The sequence below is a fragment of the Mauremys reevesii genome, linkage group 8 (genome assembly GCF_016161935.1).
Source record: "Mauremys reevesii isolate NIE-2019 linkage group 8, ASM1616193v1, whole genome shotgun sequence".
In the NCBI taxonomy this organism is placed as follows: Eukaryota; Metazoa; Chordata; order Testudines; family Geoemydidae; genus Mauremys; species Mauremys reevesii.
In genome coordinates, this window is record NC_052630.1 from 14,139,882 (window position 1) to 14,162,880 (window position 22,999).

At 42.5% G+C, this 22,999-nt stretch overlaps 1 protein-coding gene across 4 annotated transcripts in view; it reads right to left on the minus strand.

Annotated features, from left to right (window-relative positions):
• ACSL6 (acyl-CoA synthetase long chain family member 6) overlaps nucleotides 1-15,825 on the minus strand; it is a 79,135-nt gene extending 63,310 nt beyond the window's left edge. Inside the window, exon 1 of one of the 4 annotated variants that reach the window (XM_039485769.1) lies at nucleotides 15,794-15,825. Coding sequence is in view for 2 of the 4 variants with exons in the window: in XM_039485766.1 (XP_039341700.1) it covers nucleotides 15,350-15,427 (78 nt within the window). In the remaining 2 variants the exon portion in view is untranslated. Of the gene's footprint in view, nucleotides 1-1,940; nucleotides 2,047-15,349; nucleotides 15,506-15,793 lie in introns of those variants that run through there. The other 3 variants (XM_039485766.1, XM_039485765.1, XM_039485768.1) reach the window with 3 other exon arrangements.
• Between the last annotated feature and the right edge of the window lie 7,174 nt (nucleotides 15,826-22,999).

Here is a 22,999-nt window from a genome sequence, read left to right on the forward strand (position 1 = left end):
GGAAGACACTTCAGATTCTTAAACCTTGAGTCGAATGCTGTAGCTATCTTTAGAAATATCACATTGGTACCTTCTTTGTGTTGTCAAATCTGCAGTGAAAGTGTTCTTAAATCAAACAACAAGTGCTTGGTCATTATCTGAGATTGCCATAACATGAAATATGTGGCAGAATGTGGGTAAAACAGAGCAGGAGACATACAATTCTCCCCCCAAGGAGTTTAGTCAAATTTAATTAATGCATTATTTTTTTAATGAGCCTCATCAGCATGAAACATGTCCTCTGGAATGGTGGCTGAAGCATGAAGGGGCATACGACTGTTTAGCATATCTGGCACGTAAATACCTTGCAATGCCCGTTCTCACTTTCAGGTGACATTGTAAATAAAAAGCAAGCAGCAGTATCTCCGGGAAATGTACACAAACTTGTTTGTCTTAGCGAAGAAGTAGGACTGAGTGGACGGGAAGCTCTAAAGTTTTACAATGTTTTGTTTTTGAGTGCAGTTATATAACCCCCCCCATCTACATTTGTAAATTGCACTTTCACGATAAAGAGATTGAACTACGGTACCTGTATGAGGGGAATAGGAAAATACTACTTCTTTTGTTTATCATTTTTACAGTGTAAATATTTGTAATAAAAATAATATAAAGCGAGCACTGTACATTTTGTATTCTGTGTTATAACTGAAATCAATATATTTGAAAATGTAGAAAAACATCAAAAAGTATTTAATAAATTTCAATTGGTATTCTATTGTTTAACAGTGCGATTAAAACTGCAATTAATCATGATTAATTTTTTTGAGTTAATCCCGTGAGTTAATGGCGATTAATCAATTAAATTGGCTAGAATGACCCTCAGGCTACACTCTTTAAAGATTCTCAACAGTTGCCCAGATTCTTTAGCACTACTGTCTCCTCAGTCATAATAAGGCAAACTCCCCTTGCCATACAGTATTTGCTGCAGAAGCAACATACTCCTCCTCCATAAAGGTGCCCTTGACCACAATACTGTTTTTTCATTCGTATTTGAATTGACAAGAGCTGACAAAAAACAAAGCTTATTGGACCTGAAACATCTCATTCTAAAGGGTGAGATGCAGAGGTATGTCACTCAATGAAAAAATTATTCTACAGTATAAGCTTTTTGAGCCTTTAAAGCTGCATCTTAATAGCCCTTTGCTAAATATTGATTGCCCCAACCTCATAAGCCCACAAAATATTATTTGGGCTTGTGGCTACATTGCTGAGTAACATTGTAGAGTTTGCAACTCTACTGACCTCAGCAGAATCACACCAATGTGCAACGAGCAGAATTTGTTGTGATAATTTCAGCTCACCCTCCCTGCCCTGCCCCGCCCCAAGTGGAAGTATGTATATTTCTTTACACTTAAATTAGTGCAAATTAAAGTTACTAGTTAGTTTAATTAATACCTGTTGCAGTGCTGGAAGATTTTATTTTAGACCTGAGTACTTTAGACTGTATCTTTTTCCTTCAGGACAAATACCAGGTATTTAAAAATCAAATATACTGTATATCATTGAAATTCAAATGATTTCCATTAGACGGTATAACATTTGACAGTCAGCAGGAGATGTCTAGTTATCCAGTTATTGTTTTTAACACCCTGGCCCCGGTATTTGTGAACAACAAGCACAATCCTGTGTTTAGTACAAGAACTCCACATCATCTCCTAGGGATTAACACAGGTTTTTCTGGTAAAAAAAAAAAGTTTATGTATTGCAAAAAAGAGAACAGACTTTTTATTTACTATCTTTCGCTAACAGTTTACTACATTTCTTGCCTCCAATGAGGTTTCTAGGGTTTTTTTTGCAAAGCAGCATCTGAGGCATTCAAGTGCAGACTTTCCCTAGTTTGAGCATTTGATAAGGGGGGGGCTTCCTCTGCCCGAGCACTGAATCAAAGTTTAGTTACTTACTTGGTCCATGTGAGGATTCTAAGATTCTCATGTGAACACACCCTTTGATTCAGGATTGTCTGTCCCTTCCCTTCCCTTCCCTTCCAGGAGCAGCAGCTGACAGGCAACCTCCTCCAAGATGGGGAAGTCATTCCAAACCAGCTGCCAGGATTCAAAAGCACAATGCAAGCTCCACCCTCTCTGAGAAACCAACTGGATCAACTCCTTTATACTTCCAGTTCTCGCTAGATGCAGGAGTCATGAGACCCCTCTCAAAACCACAGCTCCCTTGAGACACAGCACTGTGCTAACCCCTCATGATCTGATTCAAAGCCCAATGAAATCAATTAAACGACTTCACTGGGCTTTGCAGCAGATTCTGAATCTTTAGGCAGGGGAGTAGAGTGTTATTTACCATGCAAACCTCTGCCCCCATATACGGCTCATAACCATAGAAATGTGTGTTATCAACTTTGTTGTGGTTGAATTGTTATTTATATGACCCTTTAAAGAGAGGCTCGCAAATTCCTCACTCTAAATTACAGTAGGTATTCTAGTGTGTATGACACTGTGGACAAGATCATTACTTTGGTGTCATATAATGAGAAAACAAACAGGAGAAAGTTGTTTTTAGAGTCTGACTAAGATAGATCTCTTGCAATATTTGACTTACTAATATTTCCCAGGGACCCAGCAGGCTAGTCATTTGGTATTAAAGCCTCACTGCTTTCAGGAACAGCAATTAATAGAGACCACACTGGGGAAATAATCATGTCAGATACCACTGAGTCCTTTTTCCAAATCTTAAAATGGCATAATTCTGAAAGCATTTCTATAGAGACAGAGTGTATTTCCACTGCTGCACTAGTGTATAAAAATTCTGTTAAAAAGTATTCACTATATATTTGAAGACTTATTATCATTGCTTATAATTGATATTAATTTCTCTGAGACTCATAACAGCAGAAAGAGTTACTGTGTAGCAATACTGACAGTAAACATTTGTAAATTTTGTCTGTAGCCAGCACGATATAATCACACATGCCTGATGAAAGCACTCATAGGGAAAGCAATTCTAGTAACAACTAGTGTCATTAAATGCTGTTTAGCTACTGTTGACTTACAATAACTCAGATGAAGGAACCTGGACCGTAGGAGATTACAGCCCATGAATTCATAATAATTGCTGTAATTAAAAAATTAGAGATAGTCCAAAATAGACTTTTGATCGTGAACCTCTCTAACAAATTTCAGGTAGGGGGAACTAAATGTCAATCAGTTCAGAAGCTGCTTCTGTGGATTTAGTTTGGTTCAGATCCCAACTAGAAGAGTTTTGCAATTCTGGTCTGGATGCAGCTCAAGTCTCACCAGGCCAGTCACTCATAAGATTTTAGCCCTAACTGGCAAAAACTCTGAGAATAGCTGATCTCCTGGCATGCCCACCACTTTCGGCCAATAACTTGGGAGATTTCAGAGCTGGACCTGAATCCCAGCTCTGATTTGGCCTCAAATACAATACCTGAACCCTAGAGTAATCAGAATCTGAACATGTTCTCCTTGGCTCACCTCTAATTAATGAAATAAATGGGGAGGCATCAGAGCATTCAAAATGCCACATTTTTATTTGCAGCTAATTGAAAACTGATGCAACCTCATTCTTTGTTTTGATTTATGTAAAATCCTTGCAGTTAAGGAAATGACACTATGATACTTTCCAGTAGGCACAGAACCATTTGTAATGCCATTAATATGGAGGAGGAAATCTATGGCAACACTTAGACGTCAACTGTAATACGCAGTAGCAAAACTCCTAGGAGACTGAAGATACTGAAAAGGATTACCTGCAACAAGACAGTAGGTAACAAAACCAGCAAGTCCCGTGAAGGGTAAGAAAAGTAGCATGTCTTAAGTGACATTGGAGCAGGGAGATTGGACTCTGTCATCTCCCATTAGGGTAGCTGCCCTAATCACCAGGCTATAGAGTAATTCTTACACTTGCGCTCTTTTTCTCTGGCCCAGTGACTCGAAGTACTTATCCAAAGGAGAGACTGGGGGAGCTCTCACATCAGACTATCCCATAGCCCACTGGTCAGAGCAGTCTCCTGGGAGGATCCTGTTCAAATCCTTCCTCTGAACCTGGGAGAGGGGCTCCCAACTGTAGATCGCAAGCACCTCTCTGCAGCTTGGAGGTAGGCACCTAACTCTGAGGACACACCTCTTTTGTTAGCATCTCTCATTGGCTAGGTTAGGTGGCTCCCTGCCTAGCATGCTGGCTTTTGCAGATCCCAGTCTTAGGCCTATCTTTTCCCATGCATCATATATAGAAACCTAGAAACTTAACTTAATCTTTGTGGATCCAATGGTTGTTCCAGTGATTTTCTAGGAACCTAAAAGTTAAGTATCCCTTTGTGGATCTGCGCCCTAAATCCTTTTACACTTGCATATGAACATAAATTTCAATGGAATTTAGTACCTAATTCCTCAAAGCTCCTTTGAAAATCCCAGCGTTGCTCTTCTATTTGCTAAGACACCAACAAGCAATGTAGCCACTAAGGGATGGATGCATCATTTAGTTTCCTGCTCATTGCCAGTTATCAACTGGCATCCAATTCTCTATGTAGGCTAGGGTGACCAGATGTCCCGAATTTTGGGTCTTTTTCTCACATAGGCACATATTACCCCCCACCTCCTGTCCCAATTTTTAACACTGGTCAGCCTAATGTAGTCATTTACTGTATGCAAATCTATTACATTTCGCCCACTGCTGGTGAGTAAGGAGAAGCAGAATTAATTTCCCCTGTAGGAAGAGGGTGATTAAAATGTGGTATGGAAAAAAAAAGTTCCCTTTTGCATGCATGCTCAACTAGAGCCCACCTACACATCCATATTTTTATCTGACTAACCTTTGCTTTAGGTATCATATTTGGGCAACTAGTAAATTGTATCTTGACTGATTAATGGCTTGTCCCTCTGGGACACTCTGTACCTCAAAGTAGCACCCTGGAACCCCCACATTCACCACTGTGATATGATTCGGATATATTTTGTACAAAGTATACCTTGTGAGGTATCATTTTGTAAGTCATGATCTGTTGATCAATAATATCCTGTTGAATTGTAGGTACTATCATTGTACGTGAAGTTATGAAGGATTGCTATATGAGCGTTACTGAAATATATAATGAGGTTGGGAACGCCCACGACTAGTCTTTCAATCGCAACAAAGGAGTAGCCATCACCAGCCAGATGGTCGTTAATGGCTCATCAGTACACAATCTATTACCCCAGAGGCTTCTTTGAGAAGGCAGTCTGCCCCCATGGCGTATGTAACACACACCACAGCAATGATCTTTCTAGCAGCTGGAAAAAAGTGTAAGAGAGGGAGAGTGACATCACTTGACCTGACCCCCTTTCCCTCCCTGCACCCATCTCGACACCTGGAAGAACATCTGGAAGAAAAAGGACTTTGAACTGGGGAAGAGTGGTCCCAAGGTATCATAACATTCAAAAACCAGTGGGCGAACACTTCAACCTCTCTAACCACTCATGTGACAGACTTGAGGGTGGCAATTTTGCAACAAAAAAACTTCAAAAACAGACTCCAAAGAGAGACTGGTGAACTCGAATTAATATGCAAATTTGATACAATTAACTTAGGTTTAAACAGAGACTGGGAATGGTTGGGTCATTACACTAATTGAATCTATTTCCCTATGTTAAGTTCTCCTCACACCTTCTATGGGTCATCTCAATTATCACTTCAAAGGTTTTTTTTCTCCTGCTGACGATAGCTCATCTCAATTGATTGGACTCTTCCAGTTGGTATGCATACTTTCACCTTTTCATATTCTCTGTATGTATAAATATCTCCTGTCTGTGTGTTCCATTCTATGCATCCGAAGAAGTGAGCTGTAGCCCATGAAAGCTTATGCTGAAATAAATTTGTTAGTCTCTAAGGTGCCACAAGTACTCCTGTTCTTCTTGCAGCTACAGACTAACACAGTTGCTATTCTGAAACCAGTCTGTTTAGTAATAATTGGAGATATACCAATCTCCTAGAACTGAAGGACCTGAAAAGGTCAGATCCAGCCCCCCCCCCCCTTCACAGCAGGACCAATTTTTGCCCCAGATCCCTAAGTGGCCTCCTCAAGGATTGAACTCACAACCCTGGGTTTAGCAGGCCAATGTGCAAACCACTGAGCTATCCCTCCCCCCATTCCTGTATTGAGGAACTGTAATCTGCTTGTACCATGTTTTAGGGTGAGCTACTACTTGATTCAAATCTTGCTTAGTCTGTTGAAGTTAGAATTTAGATTTTATTTTGTAGGTAACCAACTTTGATCTGTATGCCTGCTACTTATAATCACTTAAAATCGGTCTTTCTGTAGTTAATAAATGCTTTCTATTTTACCTAAAATATCGTGTTTTGGTGCAAGTGCATGGGGAATCTTAGCCCAGATAACAAAGGCTGGTTCATGTCCACTTTCCTATGAAGAAGTGGCGAACTAACACTGGTCAGGCTTCTGACCAGTGCAAGATGGTACATTTATGGGGTGCAAGGCTGGAGAGGGGGAATTGGCTGGAGCCTCTCTATTGATGGTTCTTGAGTGGCTGGGAGATTACTCATGTAACTCAGTTGGGAATGTCCCTGCCTGTGGATGGCTCTGTAAGTGCAGTGCCTGTCAGAGGCTTAGGGGCTGGCGCTGCGCTGCAGCGGCGCAGCGCGCGCGCGCAGCGCACTGAAGCCTTTGAAGCGCAGTCAGCCGCAGCAAAGCTGCAGAAACCCAGCGCTGTCAGTCCCCCCTCCCTGCTGGGGCTCCTGGACAGAGCGGACAGCGCGGCGCGCAGCGCTGGGGCTGGGGCTGGGGCACTGCTTTGGCTGGCCAATTTGCAGCGCTGCAGAGGGTGTGTTTTCACACCCTGCTGCAGCGCTGCAAATTTGTAAGTGTAGCCAAGCCCTTAGAGTTTAACTCTCACAGACTGGAGGGAATTATGTTCATCACTCAGCTTCAGAGGATAACAGTTAGGGCCTCATTCCTGCAAAGAATTCACGCGTGCTTAATTTTATGCACTGTGAGTACTCTCACTGACTGGAATGCGAGCATTCACAGTACATAAAATTAAGCACATGCATAAATATTTGCAAGATCAGAATCTAATATAGTTCTTATAGGACACAAAAGAAAGCACTAGTGCTGCTTGAGTCTGGGGCTGGGATATTTCTAGAAGACAGTAAAGAGGGAAAAAAATGAAAATAAAGCTCAGAATGGAAGTTGCTTGTTTTGATTACTATACTGTAAATGAAGATTTAAACAACGTAAGAAGCTGCCACATGTGACCAAGGGAGAATTTAGAACCACAGGTCTTGCAGATTCACAAAGAACCAGGGGGGAAAATATACAGTTATAGTGACCAAGAATGGAGATGAACATAGCAGCTGGAATGGCTTTGAAATATCAAGAAGCAGGTAAGTTTTTTATTTTTAATTATCAGTGCTCAAAAACAAAACACGCCCCCTCCCCTTTCCCTTTAGAAATTAAACCAGCTGAATCTGGTAAGCTGGCTACAGGCCTAGAGGACTATTAAAGAACTAGCTTTCAACAAGTACATAAGCCTCTTTAGCATGAATCTCTTTTGTGCCCCCAGAGCTGGATCTCAATTCAGTGAGCCTTGAACTGAATGTTTGGAACTCAAGAAGTAAAACCAGAACTCTGGTGAAGCAGCCAGTTACTGTTCCCCTCCACTGCCATGGTTCCCAGCATCCTAGATTGCATCCTTAGCAATGTTCTGCAGTGGTGATCTATGAGGACCTAGTATCAGAGGAGTAGCCGTGTTAGTCTGGATCTGTAAAAGCAGCAAAGAGTCTTGTGGCACCTTATAGACTAACAGACGTTTTGGAGCATGAGCTTTCGTGGGTGAATACATCCGACGAAGTGGGTATTCACCCACGAAAGCTCATGCTCCAAAACGTCTGTTAGTCTATAAGGTGCCACAAGACTCTTTGCTGCTTCTATGAGGACCTAACTTCAGTGGAAAAGGGGTTACATCCAGTTCAAACCTCTCTGAGCAGGAGATCTGCTAAAGAGGAATAAGGCAAGTAGTGTTCATATTGAGTAAGCCTTCGATATTTTCTTATGACCTTTAGTTACCTTCTGGAGGGAGGAGGAAAACAGATCATCTGAGTTCCACCAGGCCACATTTACCCCTAGTATCAATAAATTTGGCCCACTGATGTAAATGGACCGATTTGGATGAGAGAAGCAAGCAGGATCTGGCCCCAAATGGAGAAAAAACTGTCTTGTAGTGAAGAGGAATGTAAGAGAAACGAATCAGGAAGATTATATAAATGTATTTTCCTTATGTACAAAATTATTGACAGATACTCTTTCTGTACATGGCAGTTCCTCACAGAGAAGATAGGGTGAAAATACTGATCAGCGCTCTCTGGAGATATTTTTATTACAGTGAAGCATTAATCAATTTAATTTATACAGCACTCAATTTTCCCAGCCCCAAGAGCCAAAACGCTTGTGCCTTGATATTCAGAGTCCCTGACCACCACAAATCCTATTGCAGTTAATAGAGGCTAGAGGTGCTTCGCATCTTTGGAAAAAAAAATAGGCCATTAGTGCACAGTACAACAGTTGTAAACAATTATAAGCCACACTAAAATTGCCACCTTGTTAATATAGATGGCTTGTTAACTCGTCACCACTCATCATTGCTCCTCAAACATTTTGCTAAGAAGGTGAGACAACACCAAAGGAAATTCATAAACCAAAGATGTGGATCTCTAAGCAATCCATAAGGAATGGGACTGGCCTCCACCCAGCTGCACTGAGAGATGCATTTATAAAACTGAAAGATTTTTGCAATATATAAACAAATAACAATGGATCTGAATGTCCTAGAAGTCCCAATTGTACTGAAAAGAGCATGAAGATCTCACTATACCCACCTTACAAGGATGTTTTCCAATCACATCTAAAAACCAAGTACAGTATATCAATTATTTGCCATGTTAAATGATTAAAAACATTCAATGGCTGTATAGAAATCTTACTGTTTTGACCCTTGTAACATTTCAAGGAGAACCCCAGTACCCCGATTTGCATCAGCTAAGGATCTCTATCTTCACTTACCCAGAGCAATGCCAATTTACACCAGCTGAGGATCTGGCTCATTACATTTTATATATATATTCAGTTATTCATTTCAAAACCCACGATGAACGCATTCTCTCCCCCTCTCCCTGAAAGCAATCAATAAGTAGCCTATAGACGTACATTAATCTAAAAATACCTGTCTCACAACCGAGTACAGCAGACACACAGAGGAGTTGATGACTCATCTTAGAAGGAAAATGTGATTTGTATGCTCAATTGAACTATTGAAGACCTGCCTTTGACCTGGATAAGGAAGGTGAAGTAAGTGTATAACCAAGTATTTTAAGAATTCTACTTGTGGGAGAAACTCTACTGGTCAGTGCTGTGCTAGCTCTCAAATGCATCACTGAGCCCTGTCAGTGATTGACTCATCCAACTGCAGACAAGCCCATTAAACACTTGTTACCATGGGTAGTGGTGTGAATGCATCAAAGTTTTATTGACAGGGCCTAAAAAGTCTCAAGCCTGATTTTTCGCTGTCCTGCACCTTGTGTGCTCCCTTATACCTGTGCAAGGTGGGTGTAAAAGGCTATCATTCTGATTCCCCACTTTGTACTGGTGTAAGGCAGCAGAAAACAAGGCCCTTAGTCCAACACAGGGAGAACTCTCTCCGGTCTGTATTCGGTGGAGTTCATACCCCAAGTGCCACGGGTGCTGCACATCCCATGCATTTTCATAAGCCTGCCTCCCTCGTTTTCCTTTCCATCCTTCTTAGGACTTGGGTTTTTTGAGTGATGACGTTTTCTACTGTACGATTCAGAGATGCCTGGTGACAGGCACTCTATAAATAGCTTGAATACATACATACACGTAGTTACCTGGGACAGAGTATAAAAAGAAGCAGTAAATTGAGAGGAAAAAGGTGCACACACACCCGTTACAGCTAGGTTTTACAGGCAGAGTAAGATATAGGTACACATAGCTTGATGGCACGTGGCGAGGAAGCATTCAGCTTTGGCCTGAAAAACGTTTAAGCCTCCCTCCCAATGTATTTGAAGGTTACGTACCAGCTAGAGATCTCAGTTATCTGATTTTGCAGTCTTCAAGAAATGGGACAGTACGCCTGGCATTGCTCATGAAAATCTTAGCCGACACGTGCTCAGGGCTTTGAGGACATAAAGCAGAACTATGTTTATTGTATTATTAGAGGTGGGCCTGGACCATGCCTCAGGACTGGCACACTGATGAAGTTCGGATCCAAATCTGAACTCTGCTGCTTGGGCCCATTTTTACTATACTATTATTATTCACTTTGATGATGATGCTGTAAGAAAACAAGGATTTTTGTAGCTGTAATAACTCAGCACTATTGTCCCTTCTCTATACAAGCCCTCATTTGTTAGTCTGTCTTTTCATTCATATTAAGACTGTTCAAACCTTGCAGCATTCTCTTTATAAAGGAGTCTGATAACGACACTCTGCAATTTGAATGGCAAAGGTTGTAAGTGACCTGATCTCTGCAGGTTGCTTGGAGGTATCCCCAGATCCAGTCCCTCCCAAGCCCACCAATCACCCGTCTCCAAAACACACACTGCCTCTTCTACCTTGTGGTGTTCCTTGAGCTTGTTTGGGGAGCGAGGCCGGTCTGTTTGAGGGAGGAGACTCACTATTGGCTCAGCTGTGTCAATACACTCAACATGCTGACCCAACTATCCTGAACATGGGCTGAGGTTTGCAGGGGCATCAAGTGTTTCAGTTTAAGTAGGTTTGAAGTTCAAGGCACGCATTTTACATAGATGCACCTCACATGTTATGCGCATAAATTTAGTTGGGCGTTGATCAGTATGGAAGCAAAAGCTAAACCAAGGCTTTACCCTCTAAAGACTCCAGCTTAGTTTGCCAGGTCTTCTGTAAAGTTCTGTGGTGCTCCGTCTGTGGCTACATTTTTCTGGGGTTGGAGGCAGGGGGGAGTTTAAAAAAAACAAAAGCTTTTTGTATCATGTTTTCCAGTTATATGGCTTGAGATAGACGTTTATATTTAGGACTGCATAAAGCAGGCTGGAGGCTATACTGCCCTGAGAGAGACAGTGCCCAGGCAAACTCAAATGTACATGCCCTCTATAAAAGGGTTTCTCAAACTGGGGGTTGGGACCCGTCAGGAGGTCATGAGCCCATTACATGGGGGGAGGGAGGGAGCTGTCAGCCTCCACCTCAAAGCCCGCTTTGCCTCCAGCATTTATAACGGTGTTAAATATATTTTAAAATGTTTTTAATTTATAAGGGGAGGTCACACTCAGAGGCTTGCTATGTGAAAGGGGTCACCAGTACAAAAGTTTGAGAACCACTGCTCTATAAGATTAAACAGGAAGCTCAACAGTACACCTAGAACTGATCTAGCAAAGCAAAAGAAGGAAAAGAATGGTGCAAAGTTTGTACGATATTTTCCTACTTATCTTTTTCTTCACAATTCTTTTTATTAGCCTGAAACACCTGATTGAAAACCCAATGACTGGATGGATGTTTGGAGGAAGCCCTTATTCAGTCAAGTCTTAATTTAGTGATGCCTTCTGGGAGTTTTAAAAATCACTTGGGTCCAAACACCTACCTCCAGATGTCTTTAATGTGAGTTAGGCACCTAACTACCTTTGAGGATCTGGGCGTTAGGGAGCACCTGTAGCTCCCACCAACTTCAACTGGGGCACTATGTGTGCTGAGCAGGTCTGAAAGTCAGGCCCTTTGTGATTTGCAGGCTGCTAAAACTCTTGATATTATGGCTCTTCGTCTACAATTGCATGAGCTACGGATGGAGGGTCAGATCTTCCTTTCTGATCCATTAGCCAGACACCTCTACTTGCTAGCATTAAGATCAATGTACAGCTTTTACTACTCAGGAATTATTAACAAATTGAAAACAGAAGTGTGCTAGTGCTAACACAAGAATACATTAAAAGGTTCTCCACAGCTGACATGTCAAATGCTTTAATATGGGGACACAGTGTCATTACTAAGTCTGATAGAAATACATTCCGTGGGTAACAATAAAACATTGCATTCAAGGTTTTTTAAAAAAGTAAAACTTGTGTAATGACTCAGCCATTCTACTGAATCCAACCCACTAATTCCACTGTGCCCTCCAATACAGCAAACGTTCTGTAATTAGGCATCAATTTGCAAACAAGTGCCCATCAAGTTCCAGTGCCTTTCCTAAGGATCCTGTCTATGCTTCAGAACTAATGAAGCGAGAGGACCCTTGTCATGTTTTAACTGAGTTGCAACCATACTTGTGTGAAGACCTCTGTGTTTTCCAGATCCTTTATCTTGTTATATATGCAACACACACATATCTCACCTACAGATAGGTGATAGGCAGTGACACTGGCAGCACTCCCTAGCATTAAACCCAATCTAGATTGCAGAAAATCCTTCCATACCAAATATCAATTTTGTTCCCCATACAGAAATTGGGCTAAAGTCTCTCAACGCTCTCAACTCCTATTGACTTAAAAGTTAATAAAATGTGATGACTAGTAAATGCTAGAAACCTCTAACTGATCTCAGATAGCTTTTCTATGCACAAGAATGTCACCATATTTTTAAAGCATGTAGTTTTATTTTCTTGCACACACAACCGATAATATGTAGACCATTAATTACTGCAACAGTTGTTGCATTAGGGACTAGAATTCTCACTGGAATAGAAATTAAGTGAGTAACCAGCTTTTCTGTTCAGTTCATGGAGAAGCTTTTCAAAAGAGGCCCTGCATATCTAAGCAGTCATTTATCCAGCCCTGCTGAGATTGTCAGACTTGATAGTATCCTCTATCATTTTAAATCTCCAAAAATACATAGAAATTGCTGAGTTCTCTTTTCATAAGCACTATTTAGCTTTCCCTTCACTTTTTAAAAAACTTTCCAATTTATGTAATAAAAAGATGCTTACTCCCTATATTTTAAATGGTGCAACCTCCAACGGAAAATAAACCCAATATTTATCTACATTTGCAGCATGTTGTTCCTCCTTACATTGCTCATAAGTAAGGCTATATTATCCTCCTCTTCATTGCTGTCATTCTAAACTTATTGTAGATCTTTGAAATTAAAATAGATAATCAGGTTTAGCATTTAAATAAATCTCTTCATATGTCTTCAAAGAAGGGTTGTCAAATGACATAATAATCATTGGATGCACCAGATGCACACTATTCAAGGCCCAATGACATTCCACACTCCCTGCATCCTTGCATTAAGGGCTTGTCTACACCAGTGGTTCTCAAACTTGTTCCGCTGCTTGTTCAGTGAAAGCCTCTGGCAGGCCGGGCCGGTTTGTTTACTTGCCCCGTCCGCAGGTTCAGCCAATCACGGCTCCCACTGGCCGCGGTTGGCCACTCCAGGCCAATGGGGGCTGCAGGAAGGGCGGTCAGTACGTCCCTCGGCCTGCGCCCCCTCCCGCAGCCCCCATTGGCCTGGAGCAGCGAACCACGGCCAGTGGGAGCCGTGATCGGACGAACCTGCAGATGCGGCAGGTAAACAAACCGGCCCGCCCTGCCAGGGGCTTTCCCTGAACTAGCGGCAGACAGTTTGAAAACCACTGGTCTACCCTTACTATTCATGTAGCTGGAGTTGCGTATCTTAGTTCAACCCTGCGTGGTAGTGTATACAAGCCCTAAGAGTAGGGACCAGTCTACCTTTCCATTTCTGCATGATGATGCTGTAGACCAGTAGGAACATTTCAGTTGTGATAATTTTATACTGAATGACTCCTCATCATGAGATAATTACTGATGAAGCCAGCTAAGAACAGAAACTTTAAGCATTCAGAAGTGGAACATAGCGAACTGTAGCCAGCATGTCTGCTGGCCTTTCCTGCCCATTTTAGTTTTCATTCAAATGATGTTTGCTATAAGACTGCCAAAGTTCTAAGCCACTAATTTTACTAGTGGTCTTTTACCACTTTCACTAGAGATACAATGACTTACAAAGCCATGTACACAAATATAGTGGAACAGATAAGAAATTAACTGCAACTTACATTTAGCGTGTGGGGGATTATATTTGTGAAATGTTTGCTTAGCAAAGTGCCTGTGGGTTCACTTAATCAGGCCAAGTATCCGTATACAACCAGACTGCATAGTGACAAGCATTAAACAAATAAGAGAGAAAGAGAGACAGAGTGAGTGAGTGAGTGAGTGAGTGTGTGTGTGTGCGCGCGTGCATGCGTTAGGTCTGTGTTGAACCTACAACATTTTAATTTGCAAACTAAATCCTGCAGTTTGCTTTGGAGGGGTTAGAAGGAAATCAAACCCCACAAGTCCACTTGGGCATTCAAGTTCAGCATATTTAAATCTCCAAAGTGACGGGAGATATTCATATCAAACATAGTCAATAAGAGTTTGGGATTTGATATCCAATGTGCCTGTGACCATCGTCCTCTGCTTGTGAATCTTTGGCCAACACAGACTGGTTATTAGCACTGCTGGGAAGCCAGTGAACCTTCCTCCCCTTAGCTGGCCTCCTGTGCTCCATCATCCCCTCAGCGGTGGGGAAATATCTGTGGGGCATGAGGGGGCTAAAAAGGGAGGACATCCTGGGACTGCTTCGGGGAGGGATAGGTCTAGGACCATGTGTACACGCATGCACGCACGCACACACACACACACACACACACACACACACACACACACACACACACACACACACACTTTCCCATAGGCAAGAAGCAGGTTTTGAAGCTAGGTGGACATGTCTCATAAAATGCCATTTAAATAGTTAGCCAGTCTCCGGTACTATAAAAACACCCTCATGCTTAATCCCAAGTAAGAACCATGGTTAAAACCAGAATGCAAGATGCTAGGTCCAAAACTTGAGATCCTTACTTCATTTTTTTACACTGTCATTATCCAGGAAAACCCCAACTCATTTCTATGTGCGTTTGCCTAAGGGCTGAATAAAATCAGAGTAGTGAGGACCTCAGGATTTGGCCCTTAGAAAATAAAGTTCAATCATCGTGGGCTGGGTTCTCACAGTGACACAATTAGCATTAGTAAATTTGCACTGATCAAATATCCTGGGTAAGCAGAAGAAAACTCTACCTACATCTGGAGGCTTCTATCATCTCAGCCTGACAAACACGTCTCAGAAAGGCTGTTTCAGAAGAATTCTGCACAGCCTTACACTGGGGAACTGACTATTTTTATATACCTAGTCCCAATGCAACTCATTCAAAAGCCTTGCTGGGCTGCTCTGTATATGCAACCTAGAGCTCTAGCAATAGCCGGAACCATTTTATGCAGAAGGATTTTAGAATCACAACTAGACAATTCTTACATGAAGAGCAAATGCCTTAAATTTGATAAAACTCTCATTGTTTTTGCAGCTGAGCTTCTCATCCCTTTGCATAGCCATATTCACATCGTCAGCCACCTGTGGAATTACTGCCTTCAGGAATTTGAGCCTTCATCACAGCATGATGTTAGAAGACATCTGAAAAAACAGGAACACTTCACAACCCACAAACAATTTTTGTGGCTAATATTTTATCCTTATAAAGCTACCGTATGAAGGTTTTTAAAGGGTTCCTCCCTCCCACCCCTAATTAAAAATTAACAGAAATGCATTAGAAATTATTCTTTTTTACAGTGAAAAAAGGTCTCGAGTTACATTATATATAAGCTTCCATTCACTATTATGCAGTCCCTCTTCTTGCTCAGCTTGCGCCCTGCCTTTCGTCAAACAGGATGTGCCTAGAAGGTTGTAAAACGTATGCCCTACCTTTCCGGAGCCACTTAGAGAGCCTACTGCTTGTGCGATTTCACAGCTAATAACTAGCTAAAGCTTTCCTCCTTTTATAAGAGACCTACCGCCAATGCAAGAGTCCTTGCTCTGTTCTGCAGTAGGGCAGAAATTACAACACTTGAGTACTGAAGCAATCAACAGATTCTGCAACAAGTCCTACCTCTATGCAAGTCCAAGATAAACAGACTTTCAGTGCTGGGGTGAACTGATTAGGCTCTTAGAACATATATTTTGCCTTTGATCCAATTAGCTCATTGTTGAGAATAAATATGCCAAGATCTTGGGCAGAAATACTTGTTAGGGAACTGCTGCTAACTCCTGAATGTCTGACCCCCTCCCCATCTGCAAACTGTGGAAAGTAGTTAAGCTAGGCTAATATCAGCTTAGTCTGCATTAGAGACATCACCACTATTCAGAAAGTAACCCTTGATGTACCAAATATTTTAGTTCATGAAGGCAGATTGCTCTATTTCAGTATAGCTTTCAGTGACTTATGACACTGTGCTTAAGTCTAGACAATACGCAACATTGATCGCTTAATGATTCTGACACAAATGTATGTGAAATAGATTTTGAAAGCTTTGTAACTCCTGGCCATATGAAATGAGGACAAAGGTTTTTGGTTGTAAATCTGTAACAATAAACAGAGTTTTTAGAAGGCAGAAGGGAGGGTCCTTTTTTGCTAAGTAATGACCAGAAAATGAAGACAAACTGAAGCTTCTGACACTAAGTAAATCAGTGGAGTTTTTGTATGTTGAAAAAATTGTTGTACTTTGATTAGAATGAACACAAACTAAAAACTTATTCCAAAAATATCTTAATAAAATGCTTCAAGAACAAACCTACTTATGCAGACTATTGCCAACACAGTTATTACGTTCGAAGGGCTGCAGATAAACATTGTGTTAGCCAGAGTGGCTTTTTGTCAAGGGTACGCTTGTCACCAATAAAATCTCTACAAAAGCTTTTGCAATTTATTAATGCTACTTCTCCAAAGAATTCTACAGTAAGAGTCTCTATGGAGGCAGAGTGGTAGAGACATAATAGTAACAAATATATGCAAAAATTTGAGTCAACGGTCACTAATTTGACTCAAATATAGATAGTGTGCAATCAAACTTAAAGAATTGCCTTGGCAACAATGATGTAAGTAGAACATTTTATTTTCAAGGAACGTCGGGCCAGATCCTCTGCTGGTGTACATCAGCATCACTCTAGTGATTTAAATGAGGCTATGTCAATTTACATAAGCTAAGGATCTGGCCCCTTATTTCAAACTGGCTATAAAATGGCAGATGCTCTTAAAGCTAGTTTAAAAATATATTTATCAGGTGTCCTCAGGGTCAAACCCAACTCTAGGAAAGGATACTCCAATAGTATGAGATAGTTGCTTTTTCCTAATTGAGGTGTTGGCTTGCACAGCAGACTCTTCATAGTCAGAGAGGCAGACAAAAGCAGCATGTGGGGCATTGCACGAGAGCAGTAGCTCAAAGGAGAGGTACAAATATATATTTTTAAACTTGTCTCTGTTTAAAAAGAAATTTACTTTCCAATAATACATGGTCGCCATCTTTTTCAGCAGGGTTTTATGGGTGAATATATTTATGGGTAAATATATTTATTTACTGGGGTACCTCTTGAAGAGAGCACTCTCAGTTACTGTCTGGGCAGCTCGCCTGCACTTTGCAGTACTTGGTATTGCCTACACAGAGCAAGAAAGTGCTTTAGAATTTATTATTAGAAATCCCGTGCCACTTTGTGGTGAAGTGTTCTGCCTTTTAGAAGGGTAGTAGTGCCTAGTGGTCAGCCCACCCCTTCACATAGCAGGCCCTTTAAGCATCTGAAAGGTCTGATTATATATACGAGGACTTGGGAGAGAGGAAGTGATCCCAGCAGTAAATAGAGTCCAGGAGGAAATCCCATTACTATTTCTTAATGGGCCCGAGGCCAGGAGCCTTGCAGAATGGGAGGGGAAAGGTTTTCCTCTCCCCAGCCAATTGAGGATGAGCTGGGAGAAGGGGATCAGCACAAAGGCTGCCTCCTCCCACTCCTGGCAGTGTAGCTACCAGTAGGAGAAAGTTGCCAACCCTCTGAGCCTAGAGAATAAGTGGGGACAGCTGAGAGAGAAACTGGCTAAGGCCCTACTGCAGACTAACTCACAACCCCGCTCCAGGAGGAGAGCTGGGTATTCCTGCTTTAAAGAGAGGGATAGAAAGTGCTTGAATTACCCAGATCCAGGAAGAGGGCTGGTGCTCCTGCCACAGAGAGAGACAGTGCCTGAAAGGTAGTCCTGAGAATACTGGGAACAGGACTCTGACTACAGGCTTCAGAGGAAACCCAAAAACCAGAGAAGCTTTTGTTTATTTGGGACTTTTGTTATGGACTGTTTTGCATGAGGTTTAATAATAAACCAACCCCAAGTAGGGTATTATTGAATCAGGAGGGCCTTGAGTGGAGTTATTGGGTTTCTAAGTGGGGGAACTGAGGCAGAGTGTAGCTATACCAGCAAATCCTCCCAGTATAGATGTAGCTTATACCAGCAAAAAGTGCCAGAATAGCTTATACTTGTTACCTGAGCAAAATAAGCTATATCAGCAAAATCACTTTAATGGCTGAATCTACACTAGGGCTTTTACCAGTATAAGATTGTTGTACCCCCCCATCCTCTCCCCAAACACTAACGAACATTGCTATACCAGTAAAAGCTTCTAATGCAGACCTGACCTTAACAAGCAAGACAGACAAAGGGTGGGAGAAAAGAATGATCACCCTCATTTCACAAATGGTAACCAACATACAGAGAAAGGGCAAGTCATTTGGCCAGTGTCACATTAGAAGTCTCTAGCAAAACCAGGAATTTAACTCTGACCTTTTCAATCCTCACCCATTGCCTTAATCATAACACCAATCTTTCTTCACCGAAATATGATACTGCCCAAACCAGGGTTTCTCAAACAGGGGTCGCCGCTTGTGTAGGGAAAGCCCCTGGCGGGCCGGACCAGTATATTTACCTGCCCCGTCCACAGGTCCGGCTGATCATGGCTCCCACTGGCCACGGATCGCTGCTCTGGGACAATGGGGGCGGCGGGAAGGATGTACTGGCCACCCTTCCTGCAGCCCCCATTGGCCTGGAGCAGTGAACCGCGGCCAGTGGGAGCCATGATCGGCCGGACCTGTGGACGCGGCAGGTAAACGAACCGGCCTGGCCCGCTAGGGGCTTTTTCTGAACAAGCGGCAGCCCTAGTTTGAGAACCACTGATCTAGGGAACAGCACTAGCCCTCTTACCCTCTGTTACAGTAGCTACAGACTTGCCAACCTTCTAAATCCAGAAAGAGGTTTACATACAGAAACTGAAAAATGTTTAGGCTATCTATGGGCACCCTCAGAGAGGGCAAATTCTTTTGCAGGACTTCAAGGGGTTTGAAAGCACGGCAAGTAACATAAATAATAATAGTTTTCTCTAAGAGCACTTAGCTTCAGACCTCAAAGGGTGTTTCAAGTACCAATAATGTAAATGAAGTAAATAATGTGAAATTGAGGTATGGAAAAGACAAAGGCCTTATTTTTGGAAGTGCTGAGCACCCAAAATTCCAGCTGAAGTCAATGGGAGTTGCAGATGCTCAGCACCTCAGACAGGTTCTAAGGCCCAGATTTTTTAAAGTATTTAGGCATTGTGGTGCTCAACACTGCAACACCTAAATGATTTAGGAGCCTAAATCTCATTTTCAGAAGGGATGTAGGCACTTAGGAGTCTAAATCCCATTTACTGCTCCTAAATACCTTCAAAATTCTGGTCCTAACTTTAATATAAATACGTACTGAGGCCTAAGCATGTTAAATGAGCTAGAATTTATCTTAATACAGTCCACAAATACAAAGAATGCTACCTCTACATTTTGTGCTGACTATTCCTCATTAAAGGCCTGATGCAAAGCCCAGAGGTCAATGGAAAGCCGCCAATTTTTCTTCACTGGGCTTTGATTTAAGCCATAATTCTCCAGACAGAAAACAGTTATATCAGTAAGTGAAAATATTTTTTAAATTTCTCCAGTCAAACAAAAAACTTTTTGACAGAAATACATAAATATACCAACTGGGCTTCTCTTATGTACATCCCACCTTATTTGCCATACCAAGTTGTATGCAGAACACCAAGTTTGCTCTGAAATTAAATTTAAATGGTCTCACTCAAACCTATGGGGATATCTTGTCCCAACAATAAAGTGATACTAGACTCCAGGGGACCGATCTTAAGCTTCTGGTAGTCAGCAGAAAGACACCTAGTGACTTCAGTGTGTACTGGATTGGGTCCTTGGTGTCATTTCATTCTTCCCCTATTTTACAATCCCATATTAAGTTAAACATTAGGATTAGCACTTTTAGGTTATGCAGCTGATTTAGAGAATGGTTGCTCATACTGCTTTTTACAACACTGCTTTTCAACCTAGCAAAGTGGCTATAATCACTGACTAGAAACCTCAAAGCAACAACCCTATTAATAAGTGGCTTAATAATCATATTGAAAAACCTGTCACTATTAGAAATGATAAATATGGAAAACATCCATTTCTTACATTAATGGAAGTCACACAAAAACTATGTAAGCATTAAATCTTAACTTTTCCCTTATTATAAGGCCATCTTTGTCTGTATTACTCTTATTTATTATTATTTTATATTTGTATTGGGTATGCTGTATATATTTTTGACCATTTATGAAAAATGGCAGAAGGAAATATGTGTTATGAATGGAGTGTTAACTTAATAAACGGATACTAATGTGAGACCTGCAGATTATCATCCCTCCCAGATTTCCTTATTCTGCAAATACATGAGAGAATGAGAGAATAGATCTTCAAAGTGCTTTACAAAGGAGGTAAGGTGAATGAGGTAATAGCTTTTAATGGACCAACTTCTTTCACCAGCAGAAGTTGGTCCAATAAATGATACAACCTCACGCATTTGTGTCTCTCATGTTTTAATTGATACTTCAAAATAGTCATGAGAACTTTTCTATTCATATCAGGTTTGGTAAATTTTCCTCATACCTCTATGTGAGCACACACACATGTACACTTTTAGTTTCTACAAAACTTCATTTTGCAGCTTATATTTCTTCCATTATTTCTTTGTTCAGAAAAGTCCCTATAACTAGGCTACAGCTCACATAAAAGATCTTCCCTTTTCCTGTTGCAAAAGGCAGCCCCTAAAATCTACTCTCTAGATATTTTTCATGGTCTCTAAAGCATTCTGCTTGCTCAGATCTCTTCTTGGCAAAATAAGTAAAGTTTTCAAAGTGTTAAAGTACAGAGCTAAGTGCTCAGACAGCTTATTCTTCAGTCTCAATGGCTGAGAACTTTGCCTTTTCAATCGTGTTTGAGCAAATAAAGCGAATAGAGAATATGCAAATAGCCTTTCCTAGATGAAACACAAGACTGAATTGTTGTTGGCAGGTCACAGTATCACACCACCCTCACCAGCCTGTCAACTGAAAGGATTTTTTTAAACATTATCATCATCATTCAGATAGCTGGCTGGAAAGTCCAGTCAGAATAAGGCTGTTCTTAATACACAACAAAAAAATCCTTTCAGGCAAAATAAAATTAGGACACAAGCATTACACTGAACTGCAGTTGGAAGGTTATTTTTGTTCACTCAGCCTGGATATGAAGGCTTTGGGTTTTTTTGGTTTTTTTTACTGGAAGACTATTCCAAGCCATTCCCAATCTGCTGTCTTGTCAGAGCAAACTGGGAAGGCCAATTACAAAACTCCAACCATTATCAAAGGGACAAAATATGCCAAATAGCTGACAAGTTGCATTGCTGCTGCCTTCTAAAACGAAAGGAAAGCCAGTTCATACTGAAAGCCCTTATGGAAAAGTCAGGGATAAAACCAATAGGTAAAAATTAAAAGGATTCATGGATATTACTCTAAAACTCCCCCAGTAATATAATAGGGAATGAGATCATTTGGACAGAATTTGTGAGCCAATCTACAGAATTCAACAGACAGCTACAATCCAAGCTGTACAATTCTAAAGGCTGGTCTAAATATTCTGTAAAGTGCTGATAATTATCAACGGAGTTCTGTAGGACTTTTCCATAATTACTGAATAGAGAAGTTCACCTAAAAGTTATCTCCTTGGTGTAGCATTGAATCCTGTTTTGTATAGGAACAATTAGCCAGGGCCGGCTCTAGGTTTTTTGTGGCCCCAAGCAAAAAATTTTTTGGCTTCCCCCAACTCCAGCCCTAGGCTCTCACTCGCCCTCACCCCCTGCCGCCCCAGCCCTAGGCTCTCTCTCACCCCCTCCCGCACCAGCCCTGGCATCCCTGGGCTCTCTCTCCCACCCCCACCTGCAGCCCCTGCCGCCCCAGCCCTGGCAGCAGGGCCAGCGCAACCCATTAGGCGACCTCGGCAGTTACCTAGGGCACTAACATTTGGGGGGCGGCGACCGTGGTGGCCGGATGTTTGGTCATTGGCGGTATTTCGGGGGCGGGACCTTCCGCTGCCTAGGGTGCCAAAAAGGCTGCCAGTGCTCCTGCCTGGCCGCCCTGGGCTCTCTCTCTCCCCCACCACCCATACCCCCTGCCACCCCAGCCCTGGGCTCCCCAGTCCCCACTCTGACTCTGCCCACTCCCCCCTCGCCTCCAGCTGGTCTGGCGCTGGCAGGGTCGGGGAAAGCAGCAGGGATCCGGGGCTGCACCTCAGCCCAGGGTCCCTCAAGCCAGGGCTCCCGCCTCTAGGACTGGCCAGGACCCGGGAGGGCAGAGCTGGGGGACCGCCCCGGCAGGGGGCCGAGGAGCCGGGGCAGGGTAGCCCCAGAGGTAGTGGAGCCACGGAGAGCAGGACACGGGCCCTGCAGGGCAGCGCCCCGCCCTTTATGGCCCTGCTGCTGCTGCTGTTTCTGAGCCCCTGGGCGGCTCAGGCCGCTTTGCCCAGCCCCGGCTGCGGCGCTAGGGGGGCGGCCACGCTGCAGCACCTGCAAGTAGCTCCATGTGCCTCGTGGGGCGGCCCCCAGCCCGAGTGTCCCCCGCAAGGAGCCTGCCCGGCCCAGCCACCAGGTGCGGTGCTGCTCCCCCGCGGTGCGAACCACAGCGGCCCCAGGGCACTCCCTGCTCACCACGTGCTGCTGCTGCCAGGGCCGGCTCTAGGCTTTTGCCGCCAGAAGCAAAAACATAA